This window comes from Pyrus communis, chromosome 13, assembly GCF_041283825.1.
Source record: "Pyrus communis isolate YQ-2024b chromosome 13, ASM4128382v1, whole genome shotgun sequence".
NCBI lineage: Eukaryota > Viridiplantae > Streptophyta > Magnoliopsida > Rosales > Rosaceae > Pyrus > Pyrus communis.
This window is the reverse complement of record NC_142577.1, coordinates 25732447-25756434: the sequence shown is the minus strand read 5'-3', so window position 1 is coordinate 25756434 and position 23988 is coordinate 25732447. Positions and strand designations below refer to the sequence as shown.

General features: G+C 35.6%; 2 protein-coding genes and 1 long non-coding RNA gene across 3 annotated transcripts; 2 read left to right on the top strand and 1 right to left on the bottom strand.

The window, feature by feature from the left end:
• Positions 1-541: 541 nt before the first annotated feature.
• LOC137737792 (protein trichome birefringence-like 2) lies at positions 542-3476 on the top strand. Its single transcript, XM_068477348.2, has 5 exons — positions 542-1698; positions 2005-2197; positions 2285-2475; positions 2581-2739; positions 2897-3476. Exons 1-5 carry the CDS (start codon positions 797-799, stop codon positions 3237-3239), a joined length of 1788 nt encoding a protein of 595 aa, XP_068333449.2. The 5' UTR covers positions 542-796; the 3' UTR covers positions 3240-3476.
• Positions 3477-3566: 90 nt separating this feature from the next.
• On the bottom strand, positions 3567-5236 carry LOC148692009 (uncharacterized). Its single transcript, XR_015955089.1, has 3 exons — positions 4786-5236; positions 4610-4681; positions 3567-4174 (listed from the first exon to the last, which is right to left on the bottom strand). It is a non-coding gene; the product is annotated as an uncharacterized LOC148692009 (long non-coding RNA).
• A 9504-nt stretch (positions 5237-14740) lies between these two features.
• On the top strand, positions 14741-23301 carry KNAT6 (homeobox protein knotted-1-like 6). The gene is made up of 5 exons (XM_068476829.2): positions 14741-15418; positions 15510-15659; positions 15761-15914; positions 22542-22783; positions 22939-23301. The coding sequence occupies exons 1-5, from the start codon at positions 15065-15067 to the stop codon at positions 23095-23097; spliced, it is 1059 nt and encodes a 352-aa protein (XP_068332930.2). The 5' UTR covers positions 14741-15064; the 3' UTR covers positions 23098-23301.
• The last annotated feature ends 687 nt before the right edge of the window (positions 23302-23988 follow it).

Below are 23988 nucleotides of genomic sequence, written 5' to 3'. Positions count from 1 at the left end.
AAAAACAAAAAATAAAATACGTTATTTAACGAACAAGAATAACGTTGGACTGATTCGAATCTTGGAGCATTGCAACCCATGCAGACAAAACTTGTTTCTGTGTTTCGCGTGCAGCGTGCTTCAGCCACCTGGAAGACATCACAGTCGCCACCGCACAGCTTCCCTCAGACACCACCACCACGCGTCGCAATCCCAACGGATAGAGTGACCGGCAATCGCAATCAATGTTCCATGGGCCTCAGAACTCCGCCACGTGTCCTCGTTTGTGTCGGCGGGAACAATCCTATCTGCGTCGTTCGGCAGTTAGTACAAGAAAACTCAAAATTTCAAAAGCACTTCTCCCAAAGCTACCCTTCCGCTTCGTACATTAATGACGCGTTTTATTTACTCCGAAACCCTTTCTAAAAGACTAATCTGCCCACAACTTATACGATACACCTCCAGATTGGGGTGTAAATTGAGGACAAAATGAAGGGTATTTACGTCTACGAAATTAGACGTCGACGGGTATCTTTGTAATTGTATTTTTCTCACTGTCGCTCTCTCTCTCCACGCCAAAGAGCGGAAGAAGCCCTTACTGTTCCAGCACTCTGCTTTTCTGCGTCACGCGCACGCACCGCTCCCATATCTTTCGTTTATCTTTTTTATTTAATTTTGTGTTTTTTTCCTTCCATATTTTCATAAATGAAAGGATGCCATTCCACGCTTCGTCTTGCTTATCTCCTCTCCTGATCATGCAAACGAAATTCATATTTCACTCACATTTGCAGTAGATCCTCTGCATTATCTTTCAGCCATGGTTTGGAAGAAGCCTGCATTTCCAGAGCAGTTTTATTCACCCAGAAGAAAGGTTATTTCTGGGTTTGGCTTAGGAATTGGAGTTTCAGTGATTGTACTCGGTGTACTGTTTTTTGCCGACTTCTTGAAGACTCCTGCAGTGGAAACTTCGATTCAAGGGTTTTACAGTTTGAATTCTTCTTCTGTTTCATGGCCTTTCTCCTTTTCAAGCAGTTCAGAAACGCAGGATTTTGTGGACAAAACCCATGAAGCAAATGAGTCAATAGTTGCTGGGAAGCAAAATTTTACTGTTTTGGAGAAGCCCCATTTGGGGAATTTTACAGAGGAGGGTAAAGATGGAAGCTTTGGGGTTGGAGGAGAAATGGGTAAGCAGAAAAACAGTGAGAAGGGGCTAGCAATTGCTGAAAACGGTAACTTTTTGAATTCAAATGGGGGAGGAGCTGGTTTGGAGATTGCCCATTTGGGAAACTCCTCTGAGGTTTCGAAAAATGGAAGCTTGCATGGTGAGGAAGGGAGGGCTAATGGGAATCTTAGCCTGTCTGGGAAGGAAGATATGCATGCAGAGAAGGCAGTTGAAGGTAGTTTTTCAAGGAATTCTACTAGTGTGGATGGTAATGTTGCCAAAATTGTGAAGAAGAAAAGGGCTTGGAAGGCAGCTCATCGAGGAAATTCGACTCTGAAAATCGCTGAGTCTGATTCTCAAATGGGGAAAATGCAGACTGATTTGTATCAGAAATGTGATATTTTTAATGGTAGGTGGGCGAGAGATGATTCAAAGCCATATTATCCTGGAGGTTCTTGCCCATACATTGATAGGGATTTTAATTGTCACCTCAATGGGAGGCCAGACAATGCTTTTATAAAATGGAAATGGCAGCCAAATGAATGTGACATCCCAAGGTAAAATCCATCTTCAATTTCTTGATGAATTTTGTGTTTTTGAGCTTAAAAACAAACTTTAATCTAATGAATTTTGTGTTTTTAAGCAAGTGCTCTAACATTGAATATATGAGTTATGCTCGTTGGCCTGGGCAGTGTGCCCGCCACCCGTGCATCCAAGTCCTCTTTTATTCGTAGTTTAGAGTAGTTTAGAATATCGATTCTTCTAAAAGGAAAGTGCTCTAGCATTTATATGTAGCGGTCTTTGAACTTCTGCCATGTAAATCTTCTTCTCATACCGTTGTTTCTTACTGATGTGATCCTCAGTCTGAATGCCACTGATTTTCTGATGAGGTTGAGGGGAAAGCGGTTGGTTTTTGTGGGGGATTCACTGAATAGGAACATGTGGGAATCTCTGGTTTGTATTCTTCGTCATGTCATTCGAAACAAGAAAAGAGTTCATGAGATTTCTGGGAAGAAGGAATTTAAAAAGAAGGGCGTTTATGCATTCAGATTTGAGGCAAGTGTCATACATCTTTGTATGTTCTAAAAAATCAATATTTGGAATGAAAATCTCTAATCATCCATGCTATTGCCGCACTTGCAGGATTATAATTGTTCAGTGGATTTTGTTGTTTCTCCATTCCTTGTTAGGGAATCATCATTCACGAGTAAAAACGGTACGTTTGAGACATTAAGGTTGGATTTGATGGACCGGACAACTTCAATGTACCATGATGCGGATGTCATAGTTTTTAACACTGGACACTGGTGGACTCATGAAAAAACATCTCGAGGGTGCGCACCGTTGTTTGCTTTCTAAATCCCTTGCAGTGTGCTACCAATCAAACTACCATGTCACTTGACTGATTTATCTCATTTTTGCATTTGGTGGTTTCACAGAGAAGAATACTACCAAGAAGGCAATTATGTGCATCCAAGACTCAAGGTTCTTGAAGCATACAAGAGGGCTCTCACCACTTGGGCCAGATGGGTTGACAAGTATATTGATGTCAACCGGACTCAGGTTTTCTTCAGAGGATATTCAGTTACCCATTTCAGGTATCGGACCATGTTTTCTCGTCACTTTGACTCACCTCTATATCGGTCTCAAACTTTTGAATGTTGTTGTTGTTGGAGGAATCCAATTTTGCTCCTTTTAGGAAGTTTATATTTGTTTAGATTTCAATGAAAATGGAACTGTTTAATTTGGTTGTAGCGGAGGGCAATGGAACTCAGGCGGACAGTGCCACAAAGAAACGGAGCCAATCTTTAACGAAACTTATTTAGCGAATTACCCTTCAAAGATGAGAGCTCTAGAGCATGTACTTAAGGAAATGAAAACTCCGGTGATTTATTTAAACATAAGTAGGCTTACCGATTACCGAAAAGACGGACACCCTTCCATTTACAGAATGAAATACAAGACAGTGGAAGAACAAATTACGGCTGAGAGGTCTCAGGATTGCAGCCATTGGTGCTTGCCTGGAGTTCCAGATGCTTGGAATGAATTGCTATACGCCGCTCTTTTGAAGGCCGGATGGGGATCACGCGAAAACTGAAGAAATTTGTATGCAATCGTTTGGTATTCTTTAATCGTATCGGCTTAGTTTTGTGTACTGTGAGAGTTTCTTAAGTAGCCTTTTACATCTCAATTTTCTGACACATTGAATTACATTTTATGTCAAAAAGACATGTTCCGTAAGTGCCATTCTTATTACTAAAATACTATTTGTAACATGCTCCAATTAATCCTCCATTTGTAATTATTGACAATGAAAATCACAACCTATTCAACCCTTCTCAGGAGTATAGTTTCAAATATGTGAATGAGTTGATTCATTTACCACTTCAACCAAACAGTTTCCAACACCTCTTTCACGAAGAGAGGAATATGAACCAAATTTTTTAGAAAGTGGTCTGGCTCAAGCAAAGAACCTCCGGCACGAGAATTACATGACAACAAAAGTAGACGATTTTAGCATAAAAATCTCCATCCTGCCGGATGTATGAATTGAGCACTTGACTACCTTATTTATAAACGCATGTGTCAGTTTCTTCCAATATCTCACACAAAATGTGGTTTGATTCTTTACCTGTAGCTGGAAGTGGGTATACAAGAGCGAGAAAGATTCTCTCTATTGAATTTGGTATCCTGCTACGATTCTTGATTTTGGAATGCGGTTTTGGTTTGACGGCTGAGTTATTTATGCTTGTTCAGGACTGATGGGAATCATGACATGTTTGCCGATCAGAACTTTGCTTGCTCGACATGGGTTTCTAGATGTTTGAAATTGTCTATCGAGTAACCATACATAATGGAAATGACGGGGCAAGGTCTTGGTTGTTAAATGAATGTCCGAGACGCCCTAAATGCTTGGATCATCATAAACTCCAGGTTTTGAGTGGAGCTCTAAATCTTGTAGCACATAGCATGCTGCATCTTCTCTAATAACTTTCTTCAAACAAGGATGCACTTGTCCTTTAATGTGTTTCACTAGAACACAAGCCACACAAAAAATGAGCACAATCTACACAAAAAATGAGCACAATCTCTTAACAAATATACTTCACCGTGTCTACATAAACAAAGGTGAAAATTACCTTCACCGCATGATTGATAAATTGATTTGATATATAATTATACATAGATTAGCTTCTCCCAATATACCATGCAAAATGAAAGATTATGGTTTGATTAGGTTGAAGAACTAAACTATTTATGGGATGATATTCACATACAAAATGCAAATGAGCTAAAATGTAGAGTTAAGAATATAGGCATGCAATGGGCATTCCAGTGCATCTGTTCAGCTCAATCGTAACCCTACCGGCAATATTCCTCTCATATATTGAGTGATACAAAATTACACGCAAAACTCATGGCTCATTACTAACTACTGAGAATGAAAAGGGAGACAATACGACTTACTTTGCAATATTGAACTGATGTCATCGGCTGGCCATGTAAGCAGGAAGCAGACTTAAGAAGGGAGATAAAGCGCTAAAAAAATAGAACAAATAATAACTACCATTTTTCCAATTTCTGCATAACTAATAAATAAAATTTATCATCACACCATAAGAAAAATAAATTCCAACACGTACATTCACAAGAAGGGAGACAAACCAAAGGTGTTACTCACTTTGCAGCAGATGAAAGGATAAACAGAAGAGTGCTAACCGTCTGCCCAAAATACTACCAACACTTGTTTTATTACATTTCATACTGGAACTTAAATAAACATTACAGAACAAAAAAGAGAGCCATAGGGACTCATGACTGAGTCCGTTGCCGATTTGTGACTTGCCGGTTCGCTAAGCACGAGCCCAAACCTCTGCTACCTCCAGATCATATGATCAGTATGTATGATAATTGCACTTGGTGTAGTTAGCAGCAGCTATTGACTGAGCTCAGACTAACTGTTCAAGTTTTGGAGGAGGTTTTAGGCAAATCCTCACTCCATGTCCAATGCTTTTAAGCCCCATATTTTGGATAATGGGGTCTTAAAACCAGTGGAAGATTAACTCGCTGGCTATTGGCTTTAAATACTTGATCAGCAAGTGAGGGATATGCTCTTTAGTTGAAAACTTGACAACTCATCTACTCCTCCACTAACGTAAAAAATTATGCCACATGCTTTTACTTTAAAAAAAAAAATTGAAAACTAATAAATATGATTTGAAACTTTAAGTTTTAACGATAAAGATAAAATAAAGGGTAAAATGAATGGTATCAAGATTGACTTTTTAGTATAAAAATATGATTTTCGTTAAAATAAACAGTACCGGAAACTTTTCGTTAAAGTTCACTAAAAAATTATTCCACATGCTTTTACTTTTTCAAAAATTCATCATCAAAAGTAAACAGAAGAAGTATCACCAGATTACCATCTTGCCCTTTCACCTAATTTCCATTCAGTTCTGCAGAACACAAACATTTTTTCTGGTTCCTAATACTGCATATGGGAAAATTTACGACGATTGACTTGTTGAAAATTATGAAATCTCACAAGGATATTAGTGTAAGAGAAACATTAAAAAGGCACCTAAACTACCTTTTTTAGTGCATTACTTTTCTAATTGTTGGGGTTTTTAATACTTTTTATGGAGCACGGTGGATCCTATCAGTCATCACTCATGCTCATCTAATCCTTTTTCCAACTCAAATCCCTTTAATTAGCCGCTAATCTCCTGTTTTTGGCAGCCAAGCCGAGTTTCCATTTACATACTATTTCAAGGCCCGGCCAGTTTGTTAGGAGAGATTATCTCGTGTAACCATAATTTAGTTTTGTGACGTTATAAAAAAATAAATATTTATCACGTGTTTAAAAAAATATACCACACATTTAATAGACGGTTGATATATGATGAACTGGTGATGTGAAACAATCTCCCGTTTGTCACACTAATAATGCAACTAATACTAAAGCCCAAATAATGCAACTAATTACACACTAAGACAATATTTTAAGATAATTAGGAATTATTCCCTGACGATTCTAATGATTTTTCTTTCACCCAAAAAGAAGTGGTACGTGCTTAGACTCTCCACTAAGGCTTCGTCTTATTGGATGTTTCTTTGTGCACTACAAGCAAAGAAAGCAAAAATCAGTACTTGATGTGCAATCTCACTTTGCTTTATCTGTTTATTTCATTAGTTCATTGATGCTATAACATCATGAAATTAATCAACCTTCTTACGCCGAAACAGATTGCAGATTTTGATCCCTATTTCGACCATTTTTGTTTTGTTTTGCCGATGTTGTGCAAGAACAAGCAAACCTAGGTGTGAGGCACAACAGGACAAGGTAGATGATAAGAAAAATCAACTTAATTTAGTCACATGAAATGACAGAAGTACCATGTGTTGTGTGATGCTTGCTCTTAGTTGTCTTCCACCTTGTATTGGTGACAGAAAATCTCATATGAAATGATGACCTCCATCATTGAATCAATTTCCGTGAAACATAATAAATTATTACTAGCACTTCAGAATAGTCGATTTTTACTTTTCTATCTTTTATTTTGTTCAACCTCAAAGGTGACTGAGGTTGTGACCTTTCTGTTCAAATTACGAGAGTTCCAATCCAAAGACATCCATCTATGTTGATGAGGGGCGTTCTCTAGTGCACATGACATGTTATATGCACATTTAGCTTATAACCATTAGTAAAGGAGAGAAGATGAACCCTGCCAACGACTCAATGAAGGGAGGAGAGAGGAAAGAAAGCAGATAGCGACTCACGGAATTTTCTACTGGGTTTCCAATTCGGGTTTTATTGACTCGAATGGAATTTAAGCTAAAGATTTATCTCATCCGTTGATTTACATCTTACGATTATTGTTTACATGTGTATTTAATATATGTATCTAGAAATGAGCACTAGAGAAAATTTGATTGATGTTGGAACCCGAACTGGGGCTTTTAAACTTATGGGACAACAACATTAGCACAGCCCAAGGGAAGTGAGAAAAACTCAATTTTCTTGGGCCAGTTCACATTAGTGACAACAACCAATCAACAAAACTTAATGGTTGCTTATTATTTTCTTTCTAATAAATGCCAATGACACTTTCTTGAAGTGAGATTTTTTATGGATTATCTACACCTAAGGTTATTGGTACAGATTTCATACAAAAAATACGAGGTGATATATAGTCTTTATTTTGAGAGTCTCCTTAGTGTTTCTCTTTGTGACATCCCACATCGCCCAGGGGAGTGATCCTTAAATGTATATTACAATCCCTACCTAGCACGAGGCATTTTGGGAGCTCACTAGCTTCGGGTTCCGTAGGAACTCCAAAGTTAAGCGAGAAGGGGGCTAGAGCAATCCCATGATGGGTGACCCACTGGGAAGTTGCTCGTGAGTTCCCAAAAACAAAACCGTGTGGGAATGGCAAGCCCAAAGCGTACAATATCGTGCTACGGTGGTGGAGCGGGCCCGGGAAGTGATCCGCCCCGGGCAGGGATGTGACACTCTTTCTTGTATGGCTCTTCGTTGCATTTGTTAAAGAATTATATGCATTTATTTATTGGCATTTGGAATAAGAAGTAGGATTATCTCCACTCTAAATTCCATCCTCCTCTCTCACTTTTCTCTATCCTTCTTTCTCTATAAAAAAATTAGCACAAGATATTGACGTGGCCTTATTATGAGCCTTCAAATAAGGATTGAAGGGGAAAGGAATTTGTAACAGAGAGAATCCTACTCCTTACAATAATGGGCACTACCTCGAGGAAGAATTAGTAGACAAAAAATAGTTTCACTGCCCAATGTGACTACTAATATTAAGTAACATATCGAATGTTGCCGACTAATATTGCTCAGATTCATGTTCTTATTGCTCAGCCATTTAGATTAATAGTAGACAACAATTTCACGCGTAAAATTGCTGACAAAATTATCATACAATTTTTTAGAGCCGTTTAAGGTGTTAAGTGTCGTTTTAGTTAAGTTTGACTTTGTTAACGATATCCTTTGTTCTTTAATTTTCTGCTAAGCAATGATATAATCTGATATAATTATTAATTGTGCAGCACAGATCAGAAAGGAGAATTTACAGATAAACTAATAGATTATACTCCCAACAAGTTATTCAAATATATCCTGATGAAGATAATGGGGAATTCATGTTCCCCATCGATATGAATAATGAATAGCAGGATAGCATGATCAGCCATCAGACATCTTCCAAGTTGATTGCAGTTTCATTTTTGTCTCCCAAATGCCTTTTGAAAAACAATACTTTACCCCGATATAGTTACGAGAATCTTCCATTCTTTTGACCAGAAAAAGAAAGACTCTTATTTCCTGGGACTAAAACTAAATGCCCTCCACTCCACTTACCCTTCATTTTCTAGCTTTTTTTTAGCATCATGGCTTATGCACCAGAAAATTAAAAAATTAAAAAAAAATAAGGTGGGCGAAGTTTTGTGTTCCTAATTAATAACCTTCGTTATATTATTTTACGATCCTATGAACTTATGTGTAAAAACAAGAGTACATGCACAAAGAATGTCAATTAGTGTTTTTTTTTTTTTTTTTTTTTTTTTTTTTTGTAACAAAAAGTTTAGGAGAAGATTGGTTACTCTTATCATCAGTGCTAGGATTTATCCAAAATTTCGAGTTGGAAATATTTACACATAACATCTAACCGTCAGTTACCATCGGTATGAATTTACGTAAAAACTTACATTTCTTTAGCATGTAAGTACATACAAACTATTCGATACTCCAAAAACTATGTACTCTTAACCTTTTTTCACGGTCATGTTGTGTGTGTGTGCGCGCGCGCGAGCGTGAGACTAAGATGAGATCCATGGACTGGTTTTTTATTTTATTTTTTATAGAAAAACTAATGAAAATAACTTGAAAACTTTTAGTTTTAACGATAAGGACAAATTAAAGAGTAAAGTGAATAGTATCATGATTGACTTTTTAGTGTAAAAATGTGATTTTTCATTAAATTGAACAGTACCGAAAATTTTTTGTTAAAATTCATTTTTTTTATTTATGGCGACTGAATAAGCATTGTAAGTACTATTGAAAAGAAAAAGTACATATCAAACACAACAAAGAACCAAAGTTTCAATTAATTAAAATTACGTGATTTACCAGAAATACACATGAAACTATTGCTAACAACGATCTATCTTTTGACTAATCAGAATTAAAGATCCTTGTCAGTGTTGTCAACTCCTGGTCAAGCCTTCTTCTCAACCACCAACAACCAATGATTCCTCTCTTTGACTGGCAACAACATAAAACAATGCAAAAGCCACGATTCGTTAGAATTTACAATTTTTTTTTACCCACATAAAAAAATGCATTTACAAATTATCAAAAGAAAAAGGAAAAAAAAAAAGCTTAGAAAAAGATTGCATATAAGTTGAGTATGAATTTGCAAAATTAATTAGAGCAACGTGCAATTATCTCTACCCTTAAAAATTAAAATTCTCTTCTAATAATTTAAAATATAGTGTAAAATACTTTAGTTAACACATTGAATTTCATTTATCAATAGATTTTTTCTTCTTCCGTTTGAATTCGTTTTGATAATTCTTCTAGCTACTTTGATAGGTGCAATTGTACAAATCAAACACGCATCATGCATGGTTATGAAGTTGAGCACCTGTTAAGCACCAACATTTTGTCGGATTTAGCATCATTGATCTTTGATAATTGTCCCCCAATTTCAGCTTCCTCAGATGTGGCCTTTCTGAACGTGGGATGTGGTAATTGGTCATGTTTACGTTTACCTTTAAAGTCAATTAGTAAAAGAGAACTGGGCATCTTTCGAAATATAGCTTATAAATCAATGTCAATCTATGAATTAGGGACACGTGCGTACTGTTTTGACTTGAAGATAGATTGCAACTTCCCAAGATGCACCGGGCATTTAGTTTTGGAGATATCATTTTTTTTTATGTCGTATTTTATAGATTAAACGAAGTGCAGTTTATGGTTGGATTTATTTGTGTTAATAAAATACGATCTAAAACATATGAATAAAATAAGATCTAAAATATATGGATAATTTTAGAAAGATCAAATTTTTTAAACAAAGTTTGCAAATCAAATAATGTGGTCGTATATGATTGGATTATTAACTAAATATCGATTAACCTACTTATTTCTTTTGATGACACATTATTTAGTTTATAAATATAATTTAAAATTTTAACCTTCGTAGCATTAGCCCAAAAAGATATCTCTATCATTTTCTTTATATTTGTGATTCTCCAACTTTCTCGCCAATTTATGGGCACCTTTTTTTAAAGTTTGGCTCTCCCCTCATTGACTATATATAAGAGAGCAATTCATGCACTTATACGACCAACCTTGTTTCTCATTGACCATAACCTATATATATAAAGCAATTCATGCACTCGTACGACCAACCTTGTTCATCATGTGGGTTAATTCTGCATCAAATTAAGCTCCTCCAAAGCCATTAGATCTTCGAAGGTACTTCAACTTTGTTGATCATTTACAATTTTATAGTGATACTGTGACTGTTATATTTGGTTGGAAAGCAATAATTATTTAGAGTAATGTTAAGGATACCGTCTATTTAAACTATATCATGTAAAGCATGTGAAATGATTATTAATAATTGAATTATTACTTAAGTTTTTAATTAATGTACTTATTTTATATTGATGACACATCACATGATTTATGATTTTAAAAGATGAAGAAACTTTTCAGTGTGTCGAGAACACAGTCTAGTACACTAAGTGTAATAATAAGATTAATTAGAAATCTGAATATTATATTCAACAAGATAAGCAAAAGGATGGTTTATTTATTTTATGTTAGAATAGGTAGAAGGATGTTTGCTTATTGATAAACTGTCGGTTTTTCTTTTACGATTAGATATCAACCCGTCCGATTTCTTTGTTTGACCGGAGGACATTCTATCCAACGGTGAGAACGGCAAGCCATTGGATTCTCTGAAACATATTTTAACTTTAAAATTATTTCTCTTAAAAGCAATTTAATCATTTAAATTATTTTTCAGACAAGGCCTTGATCATTTGGCCGCAGCTCGGTTTTCTCACGTGTAACATCAAGAATCTTTCTAGATATATAGACCCACATGCGCAATATTAACTTGTCAATTACATAAATAAGTTTTTTGGTCATATCTTTATAAGTTAATTAGCTAGAATAGAACGTGTGTATAAAAAATAGCAAGAATGTGTTTTTTTTCGCTCAAATTAGTTAGTATGGATTTGAATCTTTGATATATTAATAATCTTCGTATGGACGGACTCATTCACTGGCAAGCGTGAACTGCCTACGTAGACTTCGAACTACTGGATCAAAATTTTCTCACCTAGTAATTGAGCAAGGTGGTGGCTCCGGTTTGCGAACCTCATTCACAACTTTTTTTTTTTTAGGAAAACTAATAAAAATTATTTGAAAACTTTGAGTTTTAACGATAAAGACAAAATAAAAGATAAAATGAATGGTATCATGATTGACTTTTTAGTGTAAAAATATCGTTTTTCGTTAAAGTGAATAATACCGAAATTTTTTTTGTTAAAGTTCCCTATTTTTTTTTCTCCTTCATTTCAAGAAAACTACACTAAGATTTTATATTTCACATTTAAAAAAATAAAAAATAAAAATCTTGACTCCGTTACTACTTCGTAAGAATAAAAACCATAAATACACACTTTACCGGTTATCACCTAACTAAGTTAATGGTGAAGAATAGATGAAATAATAGTAATTTGTGGCATTTTTCTTTGGATGCATTTACCACGAAAATTTCAGCCTCATAAATCCTCTGGTTTGTTGACTAGTCAAAGCCCTTGTATTGTATGTGTGCAGAATTAATATCAAACCAAACACTGATCTGTACACTAGGTTGTTTGGTTTACATGATTCAACCCTATATATATCAAACTCCGCCACCATTAAAGAAAACTAATAAAAAAAATGTATGGAAACTTTGAGTTTTAACGATAAGGATAAAATAAAGGGTAAAGTGAATAGTAGCAGGTTTGACTTTTTAGTGTAAAAATATGGTTTTTCGTTAAAAGTAAACAATATCGAGACTTTTCGTTAAAACTCCCATGTTTTTATCATGCATTATTTTCATATGTGTTTCATTTTCAAGTTTGATTTTTCTTTAGCAATTAGCATCATCATGTGTTGACAACCCAATGCATGCATATGAATTATGAAATATACATATGCCACCAAGTTCAAATTCACCCATATGCGGGTGGGTTCCAGTTCCACTCCTTGAGAACCTGTAGTGAGTCCCACATGTAATGCATGACCCACCACTAAAATTCGTCTTGACTAATAAATCAGACTTTTATATAATAATTTTTCTGTTGTTTTATGAGAAATAATTTTTTCTGTTTTTGAATGCCTTATTTATCACATTTATTATGAAAAAATAAAATAAAATACTACAATTTCTTTTTTACTGAAGATTGCATTTTTTTAATTCTCCATAAATTATTTTTTGAACAACATATCTTTGTTAGATATAGTTCTCAATTTCACGTTAGTTTCATATTCAACAAAAAAATTAATTTCTTATTTGGCATATAAAATAGAGAGTTGAATGTTATTTAATTTAAAAAAAAAAAAAAACTAATAAAAAAAGTTTAAAATTTTGAGTTTTAACGATAAAGACAAAATAAATGATAAAGTTAATAGTAGCATTATTGACTTTTTAGTGTAAAAATGTGATTTTTCGTTAAAGTGAACAATATTGCGTGTTTTTCGTTAAAATTTCCTTTGAAAAAAGAAACAACGTTGCAAATGGTGAATCGTTTTGACAGACAAGTTTTTTCCTTCAAACACTATGTTTCGGGTTTCAAGCCTGTCTTTACAATTTAAATGAATTTTAAGCAAAAATATATATTTTTAATTTAATTACATGAAAACAATAGTGCAAGGAGAAGTACGCGTAGTAATTTTTTAGTGTACTAGATATACATGCATATGATGTTTTTATTTTACTTAATTATATCTTGTCAATATATTTATTTTATTAATATACTACAAAAGTAAAACATATGAACACCACACTCTTATAGATAATGATAGATGGACCAACTATTTAAATCAATTTTATAAATCATATGGCGTAGTTGTTGTCACATCCCAGACTCCAACCTCTCGGATATTGTCCGCTTTGGCATTCTGGGCCTGGACTATGTCGCAGCCACCCAGCTACCGCACGGTTTTGTTCTTGTGGACCGTAGTCCACAAAAGGCCTCTCTGAAGTTAAAGCTCTGGGCATGGATATATAAGGCCCAAAGACCACGCCCTCACGGGCGATGTGGGATACTACAATCCACCCCCCTTAGGGAGCCCGACGTCCTCGTCGGCACACCACGACCGTGAGTCTGGCTCTGATACCAAATTGTCACATCCCAGACTCCAACCTCTCGGATATTGTCCGCTTTGGCATTCTGGGCCTGGACTATGTCGCAGCCACCCAGCTACCGCACGGTTTTGTTCTTGTGGACCGTAGTCCACAAAAGGCCTCTCTGAAGTTAAAGCTCTGGGCATGGATATATAAGGCCCAAAGACCACGCCCTCACGGGCGATGTGGGATACTACAGTTGTCACATCCCGACCCGGGACGGACCACTTCCCGGGCCCGCTCCACCACCGTAGCACGATATTGTCCGCTTTGGGCTTACCATTCCCTCACGGTTTTGTTTTTGGGAACTCACGAGCAACTTCCCAGTGGGTCACCCATCATGGGATTGCTCTAGCCCCCTTCTCGCTTAACTTCGGAGTTCCTACGGAACCCGAAGCCAGTGAGCTCCCAAAATGCCTCGTGCTAGGTACGGATGGAAATATACATTTAAGGATCACTTCCCTGGGTGATGTGGGATGTCACAGTAGTTGTTGACAATTGATTTATTAGTTAAGTATTAATTAACATGCTTATTTAGTATTGCTGACGCATTACATGATTTACAAATTTGGTTTAAAAACTTAATTTACCTATCATTACTCCACGCGTGAAACTATAACTTGAATAAATTTTAACTACCAAAACAACAAATAATCAACTCTATCTGCTAGAGTTGGGGACACAATAATCGGCGAGGTGGTATCCGACCTGTCACATTGCCATCCCTATATAATAGAGACATAGACAAAAACCGCTACAATATGTTTGGAAGGCTTAGTGTCTAGATGTCTAGATAGGGCCTAACCGATTTTTATAATTTTAATTAAATTTGCTATCAATAAGTATCTATTTATACGTGGAAAATATATCATTGTATTATGATACACAAATTCTAAAATAGAATGACATTCAGATTATAAAGTATTAGAATATAATAAAAAAAATGAGAGAGAAACATATAATAAATGTTTATTTACGTATTCAATATGTCTCTTACAATTTATTAAAAAAATAAATACAAAATAAAAATTGTCGATTCAAATCACATTTATAAACCAAATGATATAGTTATAGATGATTTAATTATTAATTAAATATAGATTAACTTGGTTATTTCTAATTGATGCCATATCAATTTGATTTTGCCCTATCATATCACATTCAATCATACATCACTTTTCTAATTGGTCGGGCAACAAACACACTCCCCAAGAACACTTGTAGTTACCCTCTGCACTCCATTACCAGCAATTTCCATCTTGGTTAAAAAATTGGAGTTAAAATATAAAAATTAATACAAGTGAAGAAATATCGTTAAGTCTATATTGAATGATCTTCTGGCAGGCAGTGGCAGAGACAATTATATTCTTTTCTTTCTATTTTCTTTTATCTTTTCTCCCTGTAGTTTTTGCTGGAGTTAGAAGAAGACATTAATATAGCAGCAGCAGCAGAAGAAGATAAGCTTGTGGGGTTGTATACGTTGATGGAGGAAATGTACGGATTGCAATCAACAGCCGACTATGGGGACACAGGGTTTCAATCAACGACGGAGTACGATGACAGGGGGGCGTTGATGACGCCGGAGAATCTGATACTGCCGCTGGATTACCACAGCCTTCTGCACTCGTCCGTAGCCTTCCGCGAGCACAATCACCACCAACATCAACGGGAGGCGATGTTCGGATCGAACGACATCGTGTTGTACTCGGCAGCGTCAGAAGCTGCTTCGACGATAATCGCGCAACGCGAGGAGGACGTATTCAGCGCCATCAAAACCAGAATCGCGTCGCATCCGACGTACCCTAGGCTCATTCACGCATACATCGAGTGCCAGAAGGTGAACAAATACCTAATTAATTATTATTTGATTACTATAAACTCTTGTTAATATCAGGATTTGTGAATGTTTTATTATTTGTGGGATGTAGGTTGGGGCGCCGCCCGAAATAGCGAGTTTCTTGGACGAATTCCGACGAGAAAACGGCTTGTACAAAACGCAGGGAGAATACTCATGTAATTCTAGTTCGATGTCGTCCTCCACATGTTTGGGAGCCGATCCCGAGCTCGACGAGTTCATGGTCCCCCCTTCTCTTTGTTTCTCTTTATTCTTTTTACTAATTTTTACGTCTTTTAATCTTAATTTTTTGTTTATTCTTTCTTGTCTCTCCGTTGTATATAGGAAACCTACTGCGACATTTTGGTGAAGTACAAATCAGATCTATCCAGGCCTTTTGATGAAGCCACCTCTTTTTTGAGCAAGATCGAAACGCAACTCACAAACCTCTGCACTTCATCATCTGCTCATGCCTCTTCCTCCGTTAGAACCCTCTGCGGTCAGTCTCTCTCTCTCTCTCCCTCTCTCTCTCCCTCTCTCTCCGATGATGATGATTATGCGAGCGGCCCACTTACTGAGAACTATGAAAACATATGCATGCTCGCAGAATTGTGGACCTTTTTTTTTTATCACGTATGTGTGTGTGTGGCAGTAATGATACAAACAAACACCTAGGTAGCCACAAAAACCCTAGTACCTCTACAACGGAAAGAGACCCTTCCGTCTCATACTTATATTTGCCAGAGTTTTAAGTAATGCTAGCTCTTCTTCGGAATTTTAATCTTGAAACGTTTCATTGTTATATCTTATCATCGCCTGCCTCCTCTCCCTCTCTCTCTCTCTAGCTACGCATTTTGTGCCTGTGTCTGTGTGTTTCTAAATTCCATCCTGGTTGTTTGTTGTCTGTTTTGTTTGTTTCCTTTTTCACCTTCTTTATCTCATCTAGTTTTTACTCAAAGACGCCATATAAGAACCAGCTTGAAAAACAAAATCTTTTATTTTTTGTTTTAAAGATTCTGACTTTGACGTTTCAGAGATTTGTAGTCTCATCTCATGACACTTCAATAGTTGTTTGATTGTTTCATACGGTGCCCCTTCAAATGTTTCTATGTTTCTTTTTTTATAGTATAGCGCCCTTCTTAACTTAGTCTTTTTCACATGCTCATAATCTGTATCAATAATCCCTAATCATGGTTCTTTTTTTCTTTTTTTCCTTTTTGTTTCATTCTTAGACATGTTCAGTTTCAAGTTGAAACTCATGTAATCTGGATTGTCAACTTCATACCATGCATGACCTAGAAATTAGTGATCATGATTGATAATTACCTTATGTAGTGCATGCATATGTTAATTTTAAGTTGGATGATCTTGTTAGGAGCTTCCATATTACAGTCAATACATATTTGTATATATTTTATGGATGTTGCATTTGCTGAATATGATTAAAGTGATCATACAAAGTCGGTGGCAAATGTGCACTGAATAGATCAGTTTATTTCAAGGGCAATGTTATAAACTAAATGTGTAGAAATTTTATTTGTTGATTGAATTATTACTTAAGTATTGATTAAGATGTATATTCTTATTGATGATACATCATTTAATTTACAAGTTTAATCTACCTAACATTTCTCTTATTTCAAAAAAAAAAAAAAAAAAAAAAACAGAAGAATCGTCCTTGTAGTTTTTGTTTTGTTGTGCTTGTTGAGCAAGTGTGAGGTATCTGAACAGTGTTGTAAAGATGGTATGATAAGTCATTTCATGGTATAGTAGAAGTAGCTCAGCTTTAACGTAAAGGGTTCATATAGACTGGGGGTTGGGTAATCTATATTCTCATTTTTATCTATCACACACCTCTCTTAGCTTTTGATTATCAAATTAAATGAATTAAAGAAGAGTAAGGTACAAAATTTAAAAAGGCGTGAGAGGTAACATTTACTGATGGATGTATCAGTGTGACTGTATTAAAGATCGACATGAATGTTTAGGGGAATTGCTAAATATTGTTCATGATCAGCAGTGGGGAAGCTTGGCATAAGTAATTAAATATTATACCTATACCCTTAAATTCTTTTAAGAAAACACCTTGTAGATTTAAGGATCACAAAAAGTTTGACCTTTAAATTACAAATAGGAGGAAAATTAAGGGTGGTTTAATAATTATTTCTTTTTCAGTTTATTTATTTAATGTTTTGAAATTTGAAAAGTTTGGGGAAATATTGTTCATGATCAGCAGTGGGGAAGCATCTGGCAACTGTCTTTAGTTTTTCAATTTTTTAGCCTAATTTTAGTTTTCAGTTCTCAAATGGGCAAGAAAATTGTTTCAAATTGCTTGTTATGTGATATATGCAATGCAATGTTACTATATATGCGCTTTTGGTTTAGAAATCTTTTGAAACTTGTGCATGGTTATAAAGTTTGGGAAAATGGATCTACTGTTGGTTTTATCCTCCTATTTGCATTGTTAAAGTAATATAGTTTTATTCACAAAACGTAATTGTTATGAATATTTGTCAAGTTTATTTTGGAGTGAATTGTTAGAAGTGTTAGACCACTCAACTCAACTGATATCTTAATCAGAGACAATGTAGGTGTGACAAGTAATGATGTGGAGTCAGGTTCCTTTATTGATTCTCAAGTTCCAATACAGCAAGAGTAGTACTTGCCTGTATTGCATGCAGCAAAATTTGAATTATATAACATGATTGTTAATGATAAAATTATTTCTTAGGTGTTATTTAATATGATTATTTTTTATTATTAACACATCACAAAGTTTATAAATTCGGTCTGAAAATTGGTATAGCTAACTTTGAGTATTAAAGTAGGATAGAATCAAATCTATCTGTACTTCCCTTGGACATGATCTTTAGAAAGAAAAGTGGATTAGCTAGCTAGCACGTATAGGAATATTACTAATAATCACGTGAGTGCATATCATACACTGCCTTTGGAATTTTATTTTTTATTTTTATTGAGTTATCATGATCTGCTTTCTGTTCTTTATAACTTCCCATCCCTTTGCCTATGATGATAACAGCCAAAAAATTAACAAGATCTAGACTTCAGTACAAATCATTTTGTCTCAAGAAATGATTTCTGCACACAATTTTTGCACACCCGTCCTCTTGTTCAGTCATTGAATTGAACAAATAAAGCCGTATCAAGGGCCATAATTACAAAACGGTGTGCATAAATTGCTGATCTTGTTGATAATATAAGAAGAGTTCCTTTTGTTACTCCATCACTTATTTGAGCAAAGATTTGTACATTTAAGCATCTCAATCAGAGTAAAACTGTGGTTACTTCCATTTGCACGAGCGTGGAGCTTGTGCAACCGGAATGCAAGTAGCAGCCTTAGACATTGAAAAAGAGTGGTGGATGATTAGAAATCTCGTTATCTTTGGTGGAGTGTCATCGTAATCTTATAGGTTATGGTTCGCAACTATTATTGTTTTTTATATGATAGTACATAATACCTTTTCAGCGATGTGGATTCATATTTAATTCGCCTCGTGCTCTCACTGCTGCATCAGTAGATTCTTTAACTAAGTACCCGAATGAAAAGGGAGAGAGGTAGAACATTCCTCAAGCATGCGACCATGGCAGACGTTCAGTTGGACATAAACATAATATTGGCATATATGCACGTGATTTCGTGGCTTTATCTTGTTGGCTCCTGCATTTGTAAAAGCCTTGTTTTAGGTTTTTTTTTTTTTTTTTTTCAAGACTATCCGATTAGTGTTTGGTTGGAATTTCTTTATTTTTAAATATTCTCTTAAAGTTTATGTGTTCTTTGAACGTCTATCATGCATTATAGTACGCAAACCGTTTCTGATCGATTAAAGTCTATAGCTACTAATCTTTTAATCCCAAAACTTTCGCATGCACCATCGAGTAAGTACTCGAACCAATATATCATGTACTTTGAAATTTTCAAATAGCTAGGGTAATGTTAAGGAGATTAAATTTGTAGACAATTTATAAACTAAATGATTTGTCACTAATAGAAATGAGCATGTTTATCAACGCTTTAGTAATAACATAACAATCAATTTTCATATCATTTAGTTTACAAAATTTTGTCTATAAATATAGTCTCTGTAGCATTACCCTTTCAATTATATTCTACAAGGATAGATCAATGATTCACTTGTTTAGTTGAAGATACTTGTGATGTTTTCAACTTTTCATTGATTTGAAGTGTTGAGCTTATTTGCAAGTAAACTGTATTGATCTTACCTTGCACTTTGCATGTAACGTGTGTAGCCATAGAATATTGCTGATTTCTTATTCTATAAATTAGTATATTTATGTTGCCTTGCATGATGCTTATGGCATGAGAGCGAAGCTTGTCATTGTGCTATATTCATTCATAGCACTAATAGAAGGTTAATTACTGGAAGTCTTGAGATAGTTTTAGGCCGAACATGTGACGTTGTTACTATATACAAGGAGCATAATTCTGGTGTTGGCGTTGCATTTTCTCGTGATTTCATTGTGTCTAACTTTCCTCACACATAACGTGAGAAGAGAGAGTGACGCAGTCAAACTCTGGTGTTCCGGACTTCCAGTAGCATATTCTCGTTGTGTCATCGTCTCTACGTCAAGCATAGCATGAGAAGAGAATGTGTGTCACAGACTTTGAGCTTTTTTGCTATGCCTTTTCTTTTTTACGTGCTTTTGTCTTCGTTGTATTGTATGCTGCCGCATCCAAGTAACTTGGATTATAGGTTAGTCTCTTTATACCTAACAGAAGACCTTTAAATTCCCATATTTTGTTTGTTCATCTGGTAAAAACGGTGAGGGGTATTATGGACGACTGGATAATAAAAATTACTGCTACGGCTACAACTGCATATAGAAGAAGGAAGGAAGAGAATATTAATAGAAAAGCCCGGATCGAGGGGGTGGTCGAAGTTTTCTCCACACATTCGCATGTGGACTCCCGCAGTTTACGCCGAGAGCAGCTTTTATGTCTTTCAACTCTCTCTCGCTTTGGTCTGGCCAGTACTGCCACTTGTGTTAAGTGCTAGTCATTTCCATGGAAGGACATCTCTTCCCGTTGTGGGTCTTTTCGTTTCATTATTGCTTCACACGTGTCTGCTCACTACATGTACTTTTGAGTGGGCATCGGGGTCCCCCGGAAATTCAATCCTCTTCTTTCCGCTGCACCAAACCCAATCGCATCCCTTTTCTTTTAACTTCCAAGGGCATGGAAATGACTTGGGTGGAAAGTATTCTTTCTAGCTGGGGCGTCTCCAATTATTAATACAAGATATCGTAGCATTTTATGTTACGAATATGAGATCATGCGGAAAAAGTCTTGCACATAATGTTGTGTTAGTTATTCGAAATGTCACGGTGGAGATTAACTGTGATCGTTTCCATGGCATTTACCAACTGGATACCTAAACATTGAGGTGTATGAAAGGAGAGATTTTTCAACGTTACTGGTACACATGGTGATACATCATGTGTCATTATACAAATAGTAAGATATGTGTGTTAAAAAATTAATAATTTAAAAAAATAAAAGTTTCTACCATTTCTATTAAAACACATAATGTAGTACTTGTATTTTTGTTATAATTAAAAATTTCTCGTATGATGGTCAAAGGAGTATTTTACTAGGCATCTTCTAGGGTTTTGCCATGAAGTTCACCATTCTGTTTGGTCACCGACTCTGCCCACCCACTCACACATGCACTTTTGTGTGGTTTGTGTCAGTTCTGATTTGATTGAGGGCTCCGCCTGTCTTGTCCATTCTGAGTCTGACATTGTTGTTTCTCCCTCCTGTTTAAGTCTTAATCGAGCTACGTAGAAAAAGAATGTGATATCCACGGTATATTTTACTTTTTACACAATTTTTTAATTTTTTATCGTTAAGAGGGTAAATTGATCGTGAGGGTGTGGGTAAGGGGTGGGGTAGTTCTAGGTCCCAGGTTCGAAACCTGGTGGGTGTGTGTGTGTGGGTGGGGGTGAAAAAAAAAAAAGAAAAGAAAAAACAATGTTTTCTCTTAAAATATTTAAAAAAGAAAAAGAAAAAAAAGAAGAGATAAAAATTAACAAAGAGTATGTGAGAAGTAAAAAAATGTGTGGATAGCACACTCCTAAACAATATTATCGATACTAAAATTCTCAAGTCTTTTGAAGTATTTGATATTTTGAGTGTTTTAATATTTTATACATTTTAATAGAGGTCTAAGGTTAAAATACCGAATGAGGATCCTCTTCGGATCAACTTTTTGAGGATTTTGGGAATTTTCTAATCAAATCCATTCATTATAAATCGTACGGTCAGTTTTAGTCAAATATTATTTATATTTAATTTTAAATAAAAAGATTACAATAATTTTTTGTCTCATAATATATGATAAACAAATGTAATTAGAAGATTTTTGGATCCTTACAAAGAAGATCCGAAGATGATCCTTATTCTAAAATACCCAGAATACGCGGGCACTCTCAAGCACCCAAAACAGCCCACTATCCACCCCCTCGTGAAAGAAAGAATGGCAACCTGTACTGGAGTGCCTTTGAAAACTAGTTCATGGTGTGGATCTTTAGGACAAAGAAAAGGTTCATGGTGTGGGTCCTTCTTCCGTTCTCTTTTTACTTTTTAATTTTATTGGTGATATGAATTGGCGAAAGATTTCCTTGTCGCGGTACACTGCTACTGTTGTATTAAGTGCATCATACTGTGCTAGGTTTAATTTTTTATTTCACAAGCTGTTTTAGATATTGACGGTGACAGTATACACGTGCTATAGAAGTTGGTCTTAATCCGTAGTCACAAATTTAAATGTGACACTTTTAGATAGTCACCTATACGTAATGCTTGTGCTTCAGCGTAAATTTGAAATCTATACCCCATTCGGGAAATTTTGATATGAGAACATAGAAATCACGTATGTTTAATTTGCACATTGTTATTTATGCATTGCAATTGTCTACCTCGTAAAATCTACTAGTTTGTTTTCCCCAAGATGTAACTTTAGTACAACCCTCTGCTGAGAAAACAACATTGACTAGTGTAGTGGTATTACATAGCACCCTATTATCTCGATCGAAATGCATTTAATGGTTTAATTCATATAACCTGATGGACAATGTTGGTGATCAGATGAAGGTGGTGGCATGTCATCGGATGAGGATTTCAGCGGAGGCGGAATAGATGTGCAGGAAGCCCAACAAGGAGGTGAAGATCGAGATCTCAAGGATCGGCTTATGCGTAGGTTTGGCAGTCATCTCAGCACCTTGAAGCTCGAATTCTCCAAGAAGAAGAAAAAAGGAAAGCTGCCGAAAGAAGCAAGGCAAACGTTACTTGATTGGTGGAGTACGCATTATAAATGGCCCTATCCAACGGTACTAAGCCTCTCCTCACGTTATAACACTTAGTTTTATAACACCACATGACGTTACAGTCACACCTCAGTATTTTTCTCATACTCACCTAATAACAATGTTTGACAATCAAAATGTGGTTGTTTATTTTCTTCCTTTGCTCTAATCTCATTCAGGAGGCTGATAAGATTGCACTGGCCGAATCGACGGGGCTAGATCAAAGGCAAATTAACAACTGGTTTATTAATCAGCGTAAGCGTCACTGGAGACCATCGGAGAACATGCAGTTTGAGGTGATGGATAATCTTACCGGACCATTCTTTACAAATGAATGAGGTGCATGCATGTACATTCTCTCAAATGCTTAATTATGCTTCTTTTCCTGATAACTTATGTGTACATGATCTGGAAAATGCAAACTTTACTGGCATTCGTCAATTACCCTATCTTCAAGATGATTAGGGATTTGATTGTAATTTGCTTCAATGTATACTCTATGGAATTTGACCACGGTTGATAATGAATGAAATGCTTACATACCCTTGCTATCACTTGCTAATGATCTGGGCTCAAAACGCAAAACTTGTATTAGTAAGTGCAAATATGAGCTTAACCAAGTTTACCAGAATAACGCTCTCATTCTTCTGCACTCGAACTCGGATTTTGATATCATAGTATAATTCAGTGCAAAATATAACTTGTATTCAAAAAGAAAAAAAAACCCTAATAAGTAGGCCCTAAAAGGTATACGAACTATAATCAACCAAGAAACGTGAATAAAAACCATTTACATTTTCATTTGATTAATTTTTCTCTTGCAATTATTGTTAGAGGCTATGAGATCGAACATTCACTCTATTCACCAGAAAAAACCAAGTGGAATATGTTTACTTATATAGAATGAGTACTGATGTGATTTTGATTGTTGACTTTCTAAGTGTTTATGAACACATAGAAATTAAAGAAGTGTGGATTTCACGTAACCATCCATATTCCAATAGTTCACACTTTGGGCATGTCAATTCCTTCTTTCCTTCTCCAATTCATGACTTCCCCCATATTAAGTAAGTAAACATGTAATTTGTTGTGTTAATATATACTTGAAAAATCAGGTATCAGATCAATTAAAATGGGATTAATCCCATACCCTTTTATTTTTTTTCCGTTACTTGATTCATGACTTCCTCATTCAAGTAAGTAGACACGTCATAAAATTTTGAATAACA

What these genes read in the sequence shown, in the direction of transcription:
- LOC137737792 (XM_068477348.2), top strand. Translation starts at nt 797, where the DNA reads ATGGTTTGGAAGAAGCCTGCATTTCCAGAGCAGTTTTATTCACCCAGA. An exon ending in AATGAATGTGACATCCCAAG is followed by an intron (nt 1,699 to 2,004) that starts GTAAAATCCATC and finishes TGTGATCCTCAG; the next exon opens with TCTGAATGCCACTGATTTTC. An exon ending in TTTATGCATTCAGATTTGAG is followed by an intron (nt 2,198 to 2,284) that starts GCAAGTGTCATA and finishes CCGCACTTGCAG; the next exon opens with GATTATAATTGTTCAGTGGA.
- KNAT6 (XM_068476829.2), top strand. Translation starts at nt 15,065, where the DNA reads ATGGAGGAAATGTACGGATTGCAATCAACAGCCGACTATGGGGACACA. An exon ending in CTCCGTTAGAACCCTCTGCG is followed by an intron (nt 15,915 to 22,541) that starts GTCAGTCTCTCT and finishes GTTGGTGATCAG; the next exon opens with ATGAAGGTGGTGGCATGTCA. An exon ending in ATAAATGGCCCTATCCAACG is followed by an intron (nt 22,784 to 22,938) that starts GTACTAAGCCTC and finishes AATCTCATTCAG; the next exon opens with GAGGCTGATAAGATTGCACT.